Source organism: Solanum lycopersicum, chromosome 3 (assembly GCF_036512215.1).
Source record: "Solanum lycopersicum chromosome 3, SLM_r2.1".
NCBI classification, from domain to species: domain Eukaryota; kingdom Viridiplantae; phylum Streptophyta; class Magnoliopsida; order Solanales; family Solanaceae; genus Solanum; species Solanum lycopersicum.
Genome location: NC_090802.1, coordinates 68,662,666 through 68,680,208, shown reverse-complemented (window position 1 = coordinate 68,680,208; position 17,543 = coordinate 68,662,666). Strand labels below are relative to the sequence as shown.

At 35.0% G+C, this 17,543-nt stretch overlaps 2 protein-coding genes across 2 annotated transcripts; both read left to right on the top strand.

Annotated features, from left to right (window-relative positions):
* Positions 1–6,266: 6,266 nt before the first annotated feature.
* On the top strand, positions 6,267–8,354 carry LOC138347722 (uncharacterized). The gene is made up of 2 exons (XM_069296041.1): positions 6,267–7,350; positions 8,071–8,354. The coding sequence occupies exons 1-2, from the start codon at positions 6,267–6,269 to the stop codon at positions 8,352–8,354; spliced, it is 1,368 nt and encodes a 455-aa protein (XP_069152142.1).
* A 24-nt stretch (positions 8,355–8,378) lies between these two features.
* On the top strand, positions 8,379–13,132 carry LOC138347721 (uncharacterized). The gene is made up of 2 exons (XM_069296040.1): positions 8,379–8,880; positions 9,729–13,132. The coding sequence occupies exons 1-2, from the start codon at positions 8,379–8,381 to the stop codon at positions 13,130–13,132; spliced, it is 3,906 nt and encodes a 1,301-aa protein (XP_069152141.1).
* Positions 13,133–17,543: the final 4,411 nt, after the last annotated feature.

Below are 17,543 nucleotides of genomic sequence, written 5' to 3'. Positions count from 1 at the left end.
ACTCCAACTTTTAAGCCTGAGGAAGAGACACCTCTTGTACCCATTTGGATATCACTACCTGAGCTGCCTTGGCATTGTTATAACAAAGAATTTATTACTAGTCTTCTTTCACCAATTGGTAGGGTGTTGTATCTAGATTCTGCATCTATTAACAAGACTAGAGGAAGTCAGGCTAGGGTTAAAGTACAGGTTGATTTAACAAAGGAAAGACCATCACACATTTGGATGGGATATATTGGAGAAGACATTACTGATGGTAGATGGCAAAAGGTTGATTATGACAACATTCCAGACTATTGCTTTTACTGTAAGCATCAAGGGCATAAGGAGGATGCTTGTATAATTAAGCAAAGGGATATAGAGAATAAAAAAAGGAAGGAACTGGAAAAAAATAGGGCTGGCAAGGATAATATTCAAAATGCTAATGCTGAAAAACAGGTTGGAAAAAGTATGGATACTGGTAGAAGAGACATGGATCATAATCAATCAGGACAACAAGGTCAAGGAAATCAGCAACAGATTACACAAGATGAATGGCATACACAAAGAAGAAGAAATGTCACTCAACAAGTCAGATTTATTACTGATAGATCAGTAGTTCAACAGCCTCAAATGCAGACAGGTATTGTTTCTATTCCTACACACAACACTTACATTGATTTAGAAGTGCAGGAATTCAATACTTTGGGAGAAGAAATGGAGGATCAATCAGTACAATTACAAGAGCCTAGCCCTCAGAATATTGTTGAAACAACTCAACAATCAAAAAGACAGATTGACTTAACAGGATCTAAGGACAAAGAAGAGCACAATCACTTTCAACAAGGAATGGAGCCACAAACAATTAGTACTGATCAGACTAGACAACATCAAAGGAAGATAAATACTTCATTGCAGGACATTACAGTTGGAGAAGGAAGATTGGAGAATCAAACTGAACAAGCACAGGTTAACAGGTCACAACATAGTGATACTCTTAACAGACAATCACAAATCCAAGAACACACTGCAGGTAACCAAGATCACAGAGAATCAAGGTATACACAACATAGAAACACTATACAATTGTCCAGGACTGTACAAGATAGCTATCAACAAATTCATTCAAGCAACACAGGTATTGACTCAATGCTCCCCTCCCTTACACCCCTTAATATTGTTGATAATATTGCTGGTGTAGCTGTTGGAGGTAAGGATGGAAGTGGTCAGGAGTTTAATGGAGTTACAGCTTCTACAATTGATAAAGGAAAAGATAAAATTGGTGAACATGTGTCTGTAGATAATATTGATAAAGTTCCTCCTGATAAATTAACCAATCTTCCTCAAATTAGTCATAAAAGTAGTAATCCCAAAATTTATAATACTGGCAATGATCCTAGTAGTTACCAAAGAAATATTGATGACTATAGGGAACCTGATTCTGAGGATGAGTATGATGGTGATACTCAATCCTTAGTGGATGGCATTGATCCAAGGGAGAAAATGGGTACTTCTTACCAAGTTCAAACTGGTCCTTTGTTGCATACCTCTGATGTGAATGAAATTAGAGATGTTGCAGGCAAACAAGGCCTTTCCCCAAGGGGTAGAAAATTATTGAAACAGAGTAAAACCAATATTTTAAGTAGACCTAATACTAGAGCCAGAAGTAGAGGATTTTGATGATCAAAATGCTTTGTTGGAATGCTAGAAGCATTAATACTTTTGGTGTTCTTGAAAGGTTGATTAATCTTAGGAAAATTCACAATTTGGCTATGATTGCTATTTTGGAACCTTTTTCTAACTCCACTCAACTAGACTTTTATAGAATGAAGATTGGGATGGATTATGGGCATAGTAATCCTAATAACAAAATATGGCTCTTTTGGTCAAATGAAGTAGTCTGTAAGATATTGGATAGTGATCAGCAACAGATTACATGTGAAGTAAATCATGAAAACTGTAGTGAATCTTTTTTAATGACTTATGTTTATGCAAAATGTAGAGATCAGCTAAGAAAACCTCTTTGGGATAGTATGTTGAAATGGTCTGCAACAGTTCACCCTTGGTGTATCCTTGGAGATTTTAATGTTATATCTTCTGCTCAGGAGAAGCTGGGAGGCAGAGAATATAATATTAGGAAAAGTTTAGAATTTATCAACATTATTGATTCTTGTGGACTGATAGATATGGGGTATAATGGTCAGCCTTATACATGGTGTAATCATAGGAATAATGGAGATATGATTTGGAAAAGGCTAGATAGAGGAATGGTTAATGATAAATGGTTGGATATAATGCCTCATACCAATATTACTCATCTTCCTAGTGTGGGATCTGATCACTCCCCCCTATTGTTGGAAATGATTGATCATAAAGACAATGTGATTAAGTATTTTAAGTTTCTCAATTATTGGACTGAGAATGACACATTCCTACATACTGTTGAAAATTGTTGGAATAAGAAAGTTACTGGCAACCCCATGTGGATCTTGCATACAAAACTGAAAAGGTTAACTAAGACTTTAAGAGAGTGGTCTAAGAAGGAATATGGGGATGTTTTTGAAAAAGTAAAGTTTTATGAAGAGAGTGTTAAAACTGCAGAAGGAAATTATATTAGAGATAGTAGTAAGGATAATAGAGAACAGCTCTATGCTCTTAATGCTCAATACATTAAATACTTGAAGATAGAACATGCCATTCTTCAACAAAAAACTCATCTTCATTGGCTTAAAGAAGGTGATACAAACTCCAAATACTTCCATGCTGTTATTAGAGGAAAGAGGAAGAAAATGGTAATTCACAAATTATTGAATGATAATGGTAGTTGGATTCAAGGAGATGAAGTTATTGCTAGAGAGGCCTGTAATTATTACCAAAATATCTTTACAGGAAAATCTGTTAAAATCAATGAAGATCAATTACAATGTATTCCTAAAATGGTCACTATGGAACAAAATCATGATCTGGAAAGAATGCCTAATATTGATGAATTGAGAAATATAGTTATGAATATGAACCCTCATTCTGCACCTGGACCTGATGGTATTGGAGGCAAGTTTTATCAAACTTGCTTTGATATTATAAAAGATGATCTTATAGCTGCAGTACAGGCTTTTTTCAATGGCCATGACATGCCTAAATATATGACCCATGCCTGTCTAATTCTTCTTCCTAAAGTGGATAATCCTAACAAAATGAAAGAGTTTAGACCTATTAGTCTTAGTAATTTTACTAACAAAATCATTTCTAAGATTATGAGTACTAGACTAGCTCCTATTTTACCATTACTCATCTCTGAAAATCAGTCTGGTTTTGTCAAAGGAAGAAGTATATCTGAGAATGTGATGTTGGCTCAGGAAATTATTCATGGTATTAAACTACCTAAAGAAGGGAAGAATGTGGTCCTTAAGTTAGATATGGTAAAGGCTTATGACAGAGTTTCTTGGAGTTATACTTGCTTGGTAATGAGAAAAATGGGGTTTGGAGAATTATTCATTGACAGGGTATGGAGAATAATGAACAATAATTGGTATTCAGTGATGATCAATGGAAGAAGGCATGGTTTCTTTCATTCTACTAGAGGTTTGAAGCAAGGGGATCCCTTATCACCAGCACTTTTTATTCTAGGTGCTGAATTATTTTCAAGACAGCTTAACCTTTTATATCATAATCAGAATTATATTGGTTTCCAGATGGACAGCAATGGGCCTCAAATCAATCACCTAGCCTTTGCTGATGATATTATTATATTTACCTCTACAGATAGACAATCTCTTCAGCTTATTGTTAAAACTATTGAAGAATATGAATTGATTTCTGATCAACAAGTAAATAAAGATAAAAGTTTTTTCATGGTTACTGCCAAGACTAATCAGACTATTATTAACTCCATTAAGATTGAAACTGGCTTTGGTATACAAAACAGCCCCATTACTTATCTTGGTTGTCCTTTATATATTGGAGGTCAAAGGATTATTTACTTTTCTGGGATTGTGGAGAAGATTATTAGGAAAATTTCTGGGTGGCATGCTAAAATCCTAAACTTTGGAGGCAAAATTACTTTAGTGAAACATGTATTACAATCTATTCCAATACATTTGTTAGCTGCTGTATCTCCTCCTAAAACTACCCTCAAATATATCAAAAATGTTATTGCTGATTTCTTTTGGGGTATAGATAAAGATGGTAAGAAATATCATTGGGCATCTTGGGAAACTTTAGCCTATCCTACTAGTGAAGGTGGTATTGGTGTTAGAAATCTTGAAGATATATGTTTAGCATTTCAATATAAACAGTGGTGGGAATTTAGGACTAAAATTTCTTTGTGGAGTAAATTTCTTAAAGCTAAATACTGTAAAAGAGCTAACCCTATTGCCAAGAAATATGATACTGGTAATTCATTGGTATGGAGATACTTCACTAGAAAAAGACAAACTGTGGAGACTTACATTAAATGGAATATTCACTCAGGTTCTTCCAGTTTCTGGTGGGATAATTGGATAGGAAATGAGGCTCTAGCCAATCAGGTTATTAATATATCAAGTCTCAATAACATTCATGTTTCTGATTTCCTAACTAATGGTAAATGGAATGAAAGATATGTTAGACAACATGTTCCTCCAACTATGGTACCTGAAATTATGCAAACTAAATTCAAGTATAACACTAACATAGAGGATACTGCTATCTGGAAACCTGAAGAGAATGGTAAATTTACTATTGCTTCAGCCTGGGAGGTTATTAGAAAGAAAAAGTCTAAAGATATTATTAATAACAGTGTATGGCATAAACATATTCCTTTCAAGATAGCTTTCTTTATTTGGAGAGCTATGAGAGGCAAGCTTCCAACATATGATTATTTACAGAAATTTGGAAGTAATGATATAGATTGCTATTGCTGTTATAGGAAAGGCATTGATGATATTAATCATATTTTAATCACTGGCAATTTTGCTAATCACATATGGAAATATTATGCATCTACCTTTGGCATAACCCAAATCAATATAGATTTGAGAAGTCTGCTGCTACAATGGACAAATCTATCTTCTTCTAATCAGGTACACAAACTACTCATTTCTATTTTACCTAACTTTATTTGTTGGCATTTGTGGAAAAACAGGTGTGCTGTGAAATATGGAAACAAGATATCAAGCATCCAAAGAGTTCAATATGGAATTTTCAAAGATGTCATGCAAACCATTAAGATAGTATTTCCAAATATACCATGGCAACATAGCTGGTACAGGCTGATCAACTTAGTTGAACAATGCCAACAACAGTTAAAGGTAATCATGGTAAGCTGGAAGAAACCACAAATTGGTATTTACAAACTTAATACAGATGGGAGTGCACTTCCTGAATCTGGAAAGATTGGAGGAGGAGGCATACTAAGAGACTACACAGGTAAATTACATTATGCATTTTCAATACCATTTGGTTTTGGCACTAATAATATTGCAGAGATGGAGGCTGCTAGATATGGATTGGACTGGTGTGAGCAACATGTTTATAAAAACATTCTATTGGAAGTAGATTCTGAAATTCTGCAAAAATGGATAAGCAACACAATTTCAATCCCTTGGAGATATCAACAAACAATAGAACACATACAAGATATTGGCAGAAAAATGAATCACTTTGAATGTCAACATGTCTATAGAGAAGTCAATGGCACTGCAGATTTATTGTCAAAATGGAGCCACAAGTTGGACATCTTACAACATTTCTATACACCTCAACAACTTATTGGTTCAATTCGAGGAAGCTATATACTAGATAAATTGGGAACACAAAACTTCAGAAGAAGAAAAACAAGAAGAATTAAGCATCCACCTTAGTCTCTCAAAGACTTATACATTATGATATTAGCAATTAGCAAGTAGCTTAAATCTTTGATGTAAACTCAAATTTATAGACTCTTATTTTATTCATGTAAAGGGAGTGTCTCCCTACTTTATGCATTCTAGAATTAGTTTCATTATAGTGTGCATCTTTTTGTATAAAGGTTGGGTTGACTAATCTTAGTAGATAGGTCAACCCTACACCTTACATCTCATAGAAGGTAAGGTTTACGTCCCCCTTCTTGTAAAATTTTGTTGTTAAATGGTAAGGCCTGGGGGTGTTGCTAAGCCCCTGACCCACCTCAAGGGTCGTTAAAAAAAAAACCCTAAACCCTAAACCCTATCGCTTTCTCATTTGACAAAAATTTTCTCTCTCTAAAAATTTTGCTCTCAAGGAGTTCATCGTGCGAATTAGCTGTTCGTTCGTGAAAATTGCGTGTTGTAATGGCTGGAAATCCAGCAGATGAGCGTTTTAGGCCCCCAGATCCTCCGTTAGAAACTGGGAATCCTACAATTCAATCAAAAAATCAGGATGTGGCGGATTCGGCATCGTCGTCCTCATCGCAACGGAGGGAAAAAGCGGTCCATGTTGCGACTATAGAGGCTGACATTGATGCTTCTCGTCACAATAATGAAAAAGATCTTAATCTCAGTTGTAAAGAAGGCGAAAGTGAAAGGGGCGAGAAACAGATGGGCGATGGAAAAATCGCATCGCAGAATTTGGCGGCGAAATCGAGTCTTAGACCAGGTCAATCGCATGATAATCGACAAGAATCTCACACTGGGGAATTATCTCGAGGTTGCGATTCATATTCTCAACAGATTGGTGGAAAAAATGATCGAATGAGTGATTCGCGACAAGAAGGTGAGGAAATCGCATCGCAAGGAAGGGAAAATAGAAATCGCGATGGTCAAAATCCACAAAGGAATCGATCTATTCAAAATCAACAAAGAAATCCCAATCTTAACAAGGAAAAGGAGATTGATCAACAAAGAAATCCAACTATTAACAAGGACAAGGAGATCGAACAACAAAACTCAAGATCCACACGATTTCTTGCTTCAAAGGATGATGTTCAGCCTTCAAATCATATGCAGGCTGGTATTCTTTCATCTGCAATTCCTACTAAAGCACATATGGGTCAAGGTAATTTCGTATCAACCAATTTGAATTCTAAGAATGATGAATTGGTGAATGTTACTAATAGAACTAACTCTGTTTCAGTTAGAAATCAAGATTACCAAAATGATTTTCCTAAATTGACTAGTAATTTTGATAGACCTTTAACTAGAATTGGAAATGATAGGAACGATATTCTTTCAGGAGCTAACAAGTTTCCTAAGAAAGATCATATACCTGAACCTGCACCCTATACGGTTGTTCAAACATATGCTGACAGACTTAGGTATAATCAAAACATGAGAGGGGAGAACATTAAGCTGTCTGAACCTGAGATTACTACTAAACAAGGCCTCCCTGCTGTTTTATATAACAAAGAGGAAATAGTGAAAGACTTGGCATCTACATGTAAGTTCACCTTAATAGGAAAATTCATCTATACAATGCCTAGAATTGAGCTAATAAGGAAAAACTTTATCCTCCAAACTCAATTGTCTGGGGGGGTTAAAATAGCTCATTTTAATTCTAGACATGTGTACATAGATCTTGACAATGAACTTGACTACAATATGGTTTGGACTAAACAAAGAATGACTATTGAAGGGCAAGTAATGAGAATTCAAGCATGGACTCCAAATTTTACACCTGAGGAAGAAACTCCTTTAGTTCCCATTTGGATCTCTTTGCCTGAATTACCTTGGCATTGTTACAATAAACAGTTCATAACTAGCCTGCTTTCACCTATAGGTAGAGTCTTGTATCTAGATTCTGCATCCATCAATAAAACTAGAGGTAGTCAAGCTAGAGTTAAGGTGCAAGTTGACTTAACTAAGGACAGACCCCCCCACATTTGGATGGGATATATAGGTGAGGATATTACTGATGGAAGGTGGCAAAAGATTGAATATGATAGCATCCCTAACTACTGTTTTTATTGCAAACATCAAGGCCATAAGGAATCTGATTGTATAGTTAAACAAAGGGATGAGGAAAATAAAAAAAGAAAGGAATTAGAAAAAAACAGACCTAGGAAAGATAATGTTCAACATGTTTCTGCAGATTTACAGACTACTCAGAATTTGGACATTGGTAGAAGTGAGATGGAACATCTTCAACCTTTATAACAAGGTGTTGAAGCCCAGCAACAAGAGATACAAGAAGAATGGCAAACACAAAAAAGAAGGAACAACAACCAACAAGTTAGATTCAACAATAACAAGATTGTTACTCATCAACAACAGCCTCAAACAGGTATGATCACAATTTCTACTAAAAACACCTATATTGACCTTGAATCACAGGATCATACACCTGTTGGAGTTAGCATGGATCATTACAATGATCATCAGCATGATCAAAGTCAAGCATATACAGAAGAAATTCAAATACAAAAAGACAAAAGGAACAAATAGTCAAGATTGGAAAGTCAGGTTACTATGGATCATCAGTCTATTCATCAACAGGACAATATAAACAAAGCAGGTATTGAATCAATACTCCCCTCCCCAGCAATCCCTTATAGTGATAATGTTGGAGTAACTGATGGAGGTGAGGTTGGAAGAGGTCAGGTGGATACTAGTACTCAGCATGTTAATTATGATAAAGGAAAAAATAAAGTTGTTGAACAGGGGATTTCTAGTAATATTGACAAAGAACCCCCTGATAAACAGATTATTAATATTCCTCATCAGATTATTACTAAAAATAATAATAAAAATCAACTTACTACTGGTAATAACCCTATTGAACATCAAAGAGATGAGAATGTGGATGAATATAGGGAACCTGATTCTGAAGATGAATTTGATGTGGATACACAATCTTTAGGAGATGGTATTGAACCAGGAGAGGAATTTAACACCTCTGCCCATAGTCAAAAAGGCCCTTTGCTTCAGTCCTCTAATGTTGATGAAATTAGAGATGTAACTGGCAAACAAGGTCTGTCACCTAGAGGAAGAAAGCTTGTAAAACAAAATAAACTTACTAGTCATAGTAAGCCTAATACTAGAGCTAGGAGTAGAGGAATTTAATGATTAAGTTTCTATGTTAGAATGTGAGGAGCATAAATACTTTTGGTGCATTAGAGAGATTGATTAATCTCAGAAAAATGCATAACCTGTCTATGATAGCTATTTTAGAACCTTTTTCTAATCAAGATAATATAGATTCTTGTAGAATGCAATTAATCATGAATCATAGTTTTAGTAACTCTAATAACAAAATTTGGCTGTTTTGGTCTAATGACATTACTTGTGATATCTTGGAAAGTGATCAGCAACAGGTGACTTGTGAGGTGAGTCATGAGAAATGTAGTGAAAAGTTTATTATCACCTATGTATATGCTAAGTGTAAGGATCAGTTAAGGAAACCCCTTTGGGATATTATGCTAAAAAGGTCTGAAACCATGTATCCTTGGAGTATTATTGGAGACTTCAATGTTATCACCTCTACTAGTGAGAAACTGGGGGGGAGAGACTATAATATAAACAAGAGTTTGGAGTTTATTAATATTATTGAGGCTTGTGGTTTAGTGGACATGGGATATCATGGTCAGGATTACACTTGGTGTAATCATAGGAAAGATGGTGCAAGGATCTGGAAAAGACTAGACAGGGGTATGACTAATGATAAATGGATAGAAACAATTCCTCATTCTAGTATTACTCATCTCCCTTCAGTAGGGTCTGATCATTGTCCCTTATTGATGGAAATATGTGATATTCAATCTAATACTATTAAGTATTTTAAATTTCTGAACTGTTGGACTGAGAATGATTCTTTTCTAGAAACTGTGGAAAAATGTTGGAAAAGAGATGTAATTGGAAATCCTATGTGGAATTTTCATACAAAGTTGAGGAGATTAACTAAGACTTTGAGAATATGGTCAAAACAGGAATATGGTGATGTATTTGAAAAGGTTAAACTGTATGAGGATTTGGTGAAAAAGGCTGAAAATATTATAATTGATAATTATAGTGCTAAAAATAGTGAGAAACTTAATGCTATTAATGCTGAGTATATTAAGTTTTCTAAGATGGAATATAAGATTCTTCAACAAAAAACTCAGTTGCATTGGTTGCAAGAAGGAGATGCTAACACTAAATATTTTCACACTGTGATCAGAGGAAAAAGAAATAGAATGTCTATTCATAAACTGATGGATGAAAGTGGGAATTGGATCAAGGGGGAAGAAGAGATTGCTAAACATGCTTGTGATTATTATGAGAAGATTTTTACAGGTATGAATGGCAAAATCAAGGAAGATATCCTGCAGTGTATCAATCCTATGATAACTCAAGAACAAAATAAAGATCTTGATAGAATACCTGATATGGATGAATTGAGAAGGACCATTATGAGTATGAACCCTCATTCAGCCCCTGGACCTGATGGATTTGGAGGAAAATTCTACCAAGTATGCTTTGATATTATCAAAGAAGATCTCTTGGCTGCTGTTAAGCATTTTTATGTTGGTAATATTATGCCCAGATATTTAACTCATGCCTGTTTAACTCTAATTCCCAAAATTGATCATCCTTGCAGACTTAAGGACTTCAGACCTATTAGCCTTAGTAACTTTACTAATAAGATCATTTCAAAGATCTTAAGTACCAGATTAGCATTAATATTACCTAGTATTGTTTCTGCAAATCAATCAGGTTTTGTCAAAGGGAGGAGTATTGCTGAGAATATTTTGTTGGCTCAGGAAATTTTTCATGGTATTAAAAAACCAAAAGATGGAAGTAATGTGGTTATCAAGTTAGACATGGTTAAAGCTTATGATAGAGTTTCATGGAATTATACTTGTTTGGTGTTAAGAAAAATGGGTTTTAGTGAAGTGTTTATTGACAGAGTTTGGAGGATTATGAGCAATAATTGGTACTCTATTGTAATAAATGGGAAGAGGCATGGGTTTTTTCAATCTAAGAGAGGGCTTAAACAGGGTGATCCTTTATCTCCAGCACTTTTTGTTTTAGGTGCTGAAATTCTGTCAAGACAGCTTAATCTTCTTTATCAAAATCATCAGTATAAAGGATTTCATATGGAAAGAAAAGGTCCAAAAATTAATCATCTTAGTTTTGCAGATGATATAATTATTTTCACTTCTACTGATACTAATTCCATTCATATTATTATGAAAACAATTGAACTATATGAAGCAGTTTCAGATCAGCAGGTGAATAAAGAAAAAAGTTTCTTTATGGTGACAGCTAACACTGGTTATGATATTATTGAGGAAATTAAGACGGCTACTGGATTTAATAGGAAAAATAGTCCTATCAATTATCTTGGCTGTCCATTATATAGTGGAGGGCAAAGGATTATCTATTATTCTGAACTGGTTGAAAAAGTGATCAAAAAAATTTCAGGCTGGCATTCAAAGCTTTTAAACTTTGGAGGTAAAATTATCTTGGTGAAACATGTTCTTCAATCTATTCCAATCCATACTCTTGCTGCTATATCACCTCCCAAAACTACTCTAAATTGTATTAAGAAGCTTATTGCTGATTTCTTTTGGGGCATTGATAAAGATGGTAAGACATATCATTGGTCATCTTGGGAAAACATGGCTTATCCAACTAGTGAAGGGGGAATTGGTGTAAGATTGTTAGAAGATGTTTGTACTGCTTTTCAATACAAGCAGTGGTGGGATTTTAGAACTAAAAATTCATTGTGGAGTCAGTTCTTACAAGCCAAATACTGTCAAAGAGCCAATCCTGTGGCTAAAAAATATGATACTGGTGATTCTTTGATATGGAGATACTTAACTAGAAATAGACTTAAGGTGGAATCTTTCATTAAATGGAATATAACTTCTGGTACTTGTAGTTTTTGGTGGGATAATTGGTTGGATATTGAAAATCTTGCTAGTCAAAATGAGCATATATCTAGTTTAAATAACAGTGTGGTTGCAGATTTCTTAAAGGATGGTAAGTGGAATGAAAGTTTAATTAGACAACAGGTGACACCTTTGTTGGTACCCAAGATTTTGCAGAAACAATTCAATTTTACTGCAGGCAAAGATGACACTGCAACATGGATGCCAACTGAAACTGGCATTTTCTCTATAGCTTCTGCATGGGAGTGTATTAGAAAGAAAAGAATTATTGACAATATTAGTACAATTATATGGCATAAACATTTACCTTTTAAAATAGCATTCTTTATCTGGAGAGCTTTAAAAGGTAAGTTACCTACTAATGAATTTTTGCAAAGAATTGGTAGTGATATTTCAGATTATAGCTGCTGTTATAGGAAAGGAAAAGATGACATTAATCACATATTGATTAATGGAAATTTTGCTAAATATATTTGGAAGATCCATGCTGCAACTCTTGGAATAATACCAGTCAACACTACTCTTAGAGCTCAATTATTACATTGGAGGAATCAGCAAGTCAACAATGAGGTACATAAGTTACTTATACATATCTTACCTAATATAATTTGTTGGAATTTATGGAAAAATAGGTGTGCTGTCAAGTATGGGAAGAAAAGATCCAGTATACATAGAGTAAAATATGGCATATTCAAGGAAGTAATGCAGGTTATTAAACTTGTATTTCCAAGTATACCATGGCAATCAAACTGGAATAATTTAGTTAACATAATTGAGCACTGTTCTCAGCAATATAAAATAGTGTTGGTAAGTTGGAATAAACCAGCTTTAGGCACTTATAAACTCAATACAGATGGCAGTGCTATTCAAAATTCAGGTAAAATTGGAGGTGGGGGTAACTTAAGGGATTTTCAAGGTAAAATTGTTTATGCCTTTTCTATACCTTTTGGTGTTGGTACTAACAATTTTGCAGAGATCAAGGCTGCTCTATATGGGATGGAGTGGTGTGAACAACATGGATACAAAAAAGTGGAATTGGAAGTGAACTCAGAGTTGTTGTACAATTGGATAAAAAACACAACCAAAATCCCTTGGAGATATGAAGATCTTGTCCAACAAATTCAGCAAATAAGTATGAAAATGGAACAATTTCATTGTCATCACATATACAGGGAAGCCAACAATACTGCAGACTTGTTATCCAAATGGAGTAACAATTGTGAAATAGTTCAACACTTTTATACAACAAGACAACTTGAGGGAGCAATTAAAGGAAGTTATATATTGGAGAAGATGGGAGTGCAAAATTTTAGAAGAAGGAAACTTAAGAGAATAAAACATCCACCTTAGATATAGTACAAGTTATCAAATGTATTGTAATACAATTGACATTAAATTTACTCATTAGCTAATTTTAGTTAATAGAATAGATTTACATTTTCATTATCAATGTAAAGGGAGAGTCTCCCTCATTTATGCTTGCTTAGAAAATAGTTTAATTTTCTATAGATGTGCATCATATTGTATTAGGTGTAATTGACTATCTTAGTAGATAAGTCAATTCATACCTACCAATTTGTAGAAGGTAAGGTGAATGTCCCCCTTCTTGTAAAATTTGTTTTCAATAAATGTTAAGGCCTGGGGGTGATGCTAAGCCCCTGACCCACCTCAAGGGTCGTTCAAATAAAAAAAAACCCTAAACCCTAAACCCTAAACCCTAAACCCTAAACCCTAAACCCTAAACCCAAACCCAAACCCAAACCCTAAACCCTAAACCCTAAACCCTAAAAAAAACCCTAAACCCTAAACCCTAAACCCTAAACCCTAAACCCTAAACCCCATCGCTTTTTCATTTCTCAAATTTTTTCTCTCTCTAAAAATTTTCTCTCTCTAAAAAATTTTCTTTCTCTAGAAATTTTTCACGATTCCTGGTGTTCATCGCTGTTAATCAAAGAATTTGAGCAGCAAAACGTGTTTTGAATGGTGGATGAACGATTTCGACCTCCAGATCCGTCGATTGGAGTGGAGGAATCGAAACTTCAATCGAAAAATAATGAAATGGTGGATGGATCATCGTCCTCCTCTTCGCGCTTGAGGGAAAAGGCGATCCAAGTTGCGACTATAGAGGAAGACATGGATGAAATGCGTCGTCATGCTGTAAAGAATCGTAATCTGAGTGGAAAGGTGGGTGATATACAAAGGGGGGAAGAATAGATCGAACTCGGAAAGGTAGATTCGCAGTCGCGAGATATGGAGAAATCGCATTCTCCACAAGGTTTACTGGATGAAAATCGACAAGAATCAAGTACTGGGGATTTGTCACTTAATCTAGATACTCATAATCAACAAATTGGGGAAGAAATTAGTGGTCGAAATAGTGAATCTCGCATGGAAGATGACCTGATGAAATCGCAGAGAAATCGTCAAGAACAGGGTAATCGCGAGGTTTATCAACAGGGTAATTCTTCGAGTCAATCACAACAACATAGCTCTGAATTGAACATTAACGCAGACAGGTATCAACAAAATCAACAATTAGCAAACATATCTACAAGAAGTTCAGGTGCGATAGATAATGTTCGTCAATTGCGAAGTAGAGATGTTACTTTGAATTTTTCTGAATTAACCAATACACAGAATATGAATCAAGGTAACACTAGTCTTCCCAATATTACTCCTAATCCTGTTACTAATTTGCAAAAAATAGACAGAATGAATAGGGAGTCTACCAGGCATCACAATTATCAAACTAACTTTCCCAAGATTTCTACCAACTTTGATAACCCTGTTCATAGGAATTTAGTTGATAGAAGTGATCTTCCATCAGGACCTAGTGATAAATTTCCCAAGAAAGATCAAGTTAAAGAGCCTGCACCCTACACTGTGGTTCAGACTTATGCTGATAGATTGAGGTTTAATCAGTCTAGGAAAGGGGTGAGTATCAACTTGAGTGAGCCTGAGATCACTACTAAACAAGGATTGCCAGCAGTGTTGTATGTGAAAGATGAAGTACTAAAAGATTTGGCATCTACCTGTAAATTCACCTTGATAGGAAAATTCATATACACTATGCCTAGATTGGAACTTATTAGAAAAAATTTTATCCTCCAAACTCAGTTATCTGGGGGGGTTAAAATTGCTCATTTCAATTCTAGACATGTGTATATTGATCTTGATAATGAGTTGGATTACAATATGGTTTGGACAAAGCAACGTATGACAATTGCTGGACAAGTCATGAGAATCCAAGCTTGGACTCCAACATTTACACCTGATGAAGAAACCCCTCTTGTTCCTATATGGATATCACTACCAGAATTACCTTGGCATTGCTACAACAAGGAATTCATAACTAGCCTCTTATCACCCATTGGGAGAGTCTTATATTTGGATTCTGCATCCATTAACAAAACTAGAGGCAGTCAAGCAAGAGTGAAAGTACAAGTGGACTTAACCAAGGACAGGCCATCCCATATTTGGATGGGATATATAGGAGAGGATATAACTGATGGTAGATGGCAAAAAATAGATTATGATAGCATACCTAACTACTGTTTTTATTGTAAGCATCAAGGGCATAAGGAATCTGATTGCATTGTTAAGCAAAGGGATGCTGAGAATACAAGGAAAAAAGAGTTGGAAAGACACAAAGACAGACAGGGTAATATTTACAATAGTAATGAAGTAGCACAGTCTTTCCAGGTTATGGAACCAGGTATAAGGGAGAAAGTTCATATCCAACAAACACAATCAACACATGATAATCAACAACAGTTGGTACAAGATGAATGGCACACACAAAGGAGGAAAAATCCAAATCAACAAGTCAGATTTAATGTAGACAGGGTGGTTGCTCAACAAACACCAGCTCAGACAGGTAATGTTTCTATACCTACTAAGAACACTTATATTAATTTGGAATTGTAGGAACTTACAACTGATGAAGAAGAAGTGGAGGAACAGATAAAGCAAACTCATGAGAATAAGTCACACAATGTTGATCATCTCAATAAGAGTCAGACTTACAACAGTGGAGAACATAGTGATCAAAGGAATAAACAACAAAGAAGAGATGTTCAGGTACAAAGGAAGGATCAAACTGGTTACCAACAGGAAAAAATAACCAGCCCAGGTATTGACTGAAGGATCCATTCCCCTGCACCCCTTACTATTACTATTGGTTCTGATACTACTGGTGTAGCTGTTGGAGGTGTGGAAGGTGAATGTCAGGAGACACATAGGTTAATTCAGTCTAGACTTGATAAAGGAAAAGGTAAAATTGATGAACTGGGATCATTGAATGATAAAGTACCCCCTGATAAAATCAATATTAATGCTCCATCTCAACATCCTAATAAGAATGTTGATAACATTGGTAATGTTCCTAATATTCATCATAGAGATAATCTTAATGAGTATAAAGAACCTGATTCTGAGGAAGAGTATGATTCTGATACTCAATTCTTAAGGGAAGGTAGGGAGCCAAGGGAAGACATAGGTTCCTCTCATCAAATTCACAAAAGACCCCTGTTAAACACCTCTAATGTTGATGAAATTAGAGATGTTACAGCTAAACAAGGGCTTTCTCCAAGAGGTAGAAAATTACTTAAATCTAATCAAAATACTAGCATGAATAAACCTAACACTAGAGCTAGAAGTAGAGGATTTTGATGATTAAGATACTATGTTGGAATGTTAGGAGCATCACTACTTTTGGTGCTCTTGAAAGATTGATTAATTTGAGGAGGCTTCATAATCTTTCTATGTTGGCTGTTTTAGAACCTTTTTCAAATCAATCTCATATTGATTATTTCAGAATGCAATTACTAATGAATCATAGCTACTGTAATATCAATAATAAAATTTGGCTTTTTTGGTCTAATGAAGTTACTTGTAATATAATGGATAGTGATCAACAACAGGTGACTTGTGAGGTTAGCCATGTTAATTGTAGTGACAAATTCCTTATGACTTATGTTTATGCTAAGTGTAAGGATCATTTGAGGAAACCTCTTTGGGATGTTATGTTAAGATGGTCTGAAACTCCTTACCCTTGGTGTCTTTTAGGAGATTTCAATGTGATAACTTCAGTCAATGAGAAATTGGGAGGTAGAGATTATAATATCAAAAAGAGTCTGGAATTTATTAGCATTATTGAGGCTTGTGGTTTAGTGGATATGGGATATTATGGTCAAAACTATACTTGGTGCAACCATAGGAAGGATGGTGCAAGAATCTGGAAAAGATTGGACAGGGGTATGACAAATGACAAATGGATTGAAAAGGTGATCAAAAGAATTGCTGGTTGGCATTCAAAAATTCTAAACTTTGGAGGCAAAATTACTTTGGTGAAGCATGTATTACAATCTATCCCTATACATACACTTGCTGCTATTTCTCCTCCAAAAACAACTTTAAACTGTATTACAAAGATTATAACTGATTTTTTTGGGGGATAGACAAAGATGGAAAGAAATATCATTGGTCTTCATGGGAAAATATGACATATCCAACTAGTGAAGGAGGTATTGGTGTAAGATCACTTGAAGAAATCTGTACTGCTTTTCAATATAAGCAATGGTGGGAGTTTAGAACCAAAAATTCCTTGTGGAGTCAATTTTTGAAAGCCAAACACTGTCAAAGAGCCAATCCTGTGGCTAAAAAATATGATACTGGAGATTCTTTAGTATGGAGATATTTAACAAAAAATACACACAAGGTGGAGCCTCTTATTAAATGGCATATCAATTCTGGTAATTCA

Bases quoted from the DNA above. Each gene is read 5' to 3' on its own strand.
- LOC138347722 (XM_069296041.1), top strand. From the start codon at position 6,267: ATGGCTGGAAATCCAGCAGATGAGCGTTTTAGGCCCCCAGATCCTCCG. The intron at 7,351-8,070 runs GTAAGTTCACCT...CTTTATAACAAG, and splicing joins GAAAGACTTGGCATCTACAT to GTGTTGAAGCCCAGCAACAA.
- LOC138347721 (XM_069296040.1), top strand. From the start codon at position 8,379: ATGGATCATCAGTCTATTCATCAACAGGACAATATAAACAAAGCAGGT. The intron at 8,881-9,728 runs GTCTGTCACCTA...ATTCTTTTCTAG, and splicing joins AGATGTAACTGGCAAACAAG to AAACTGTGGAAAAATGTTGG.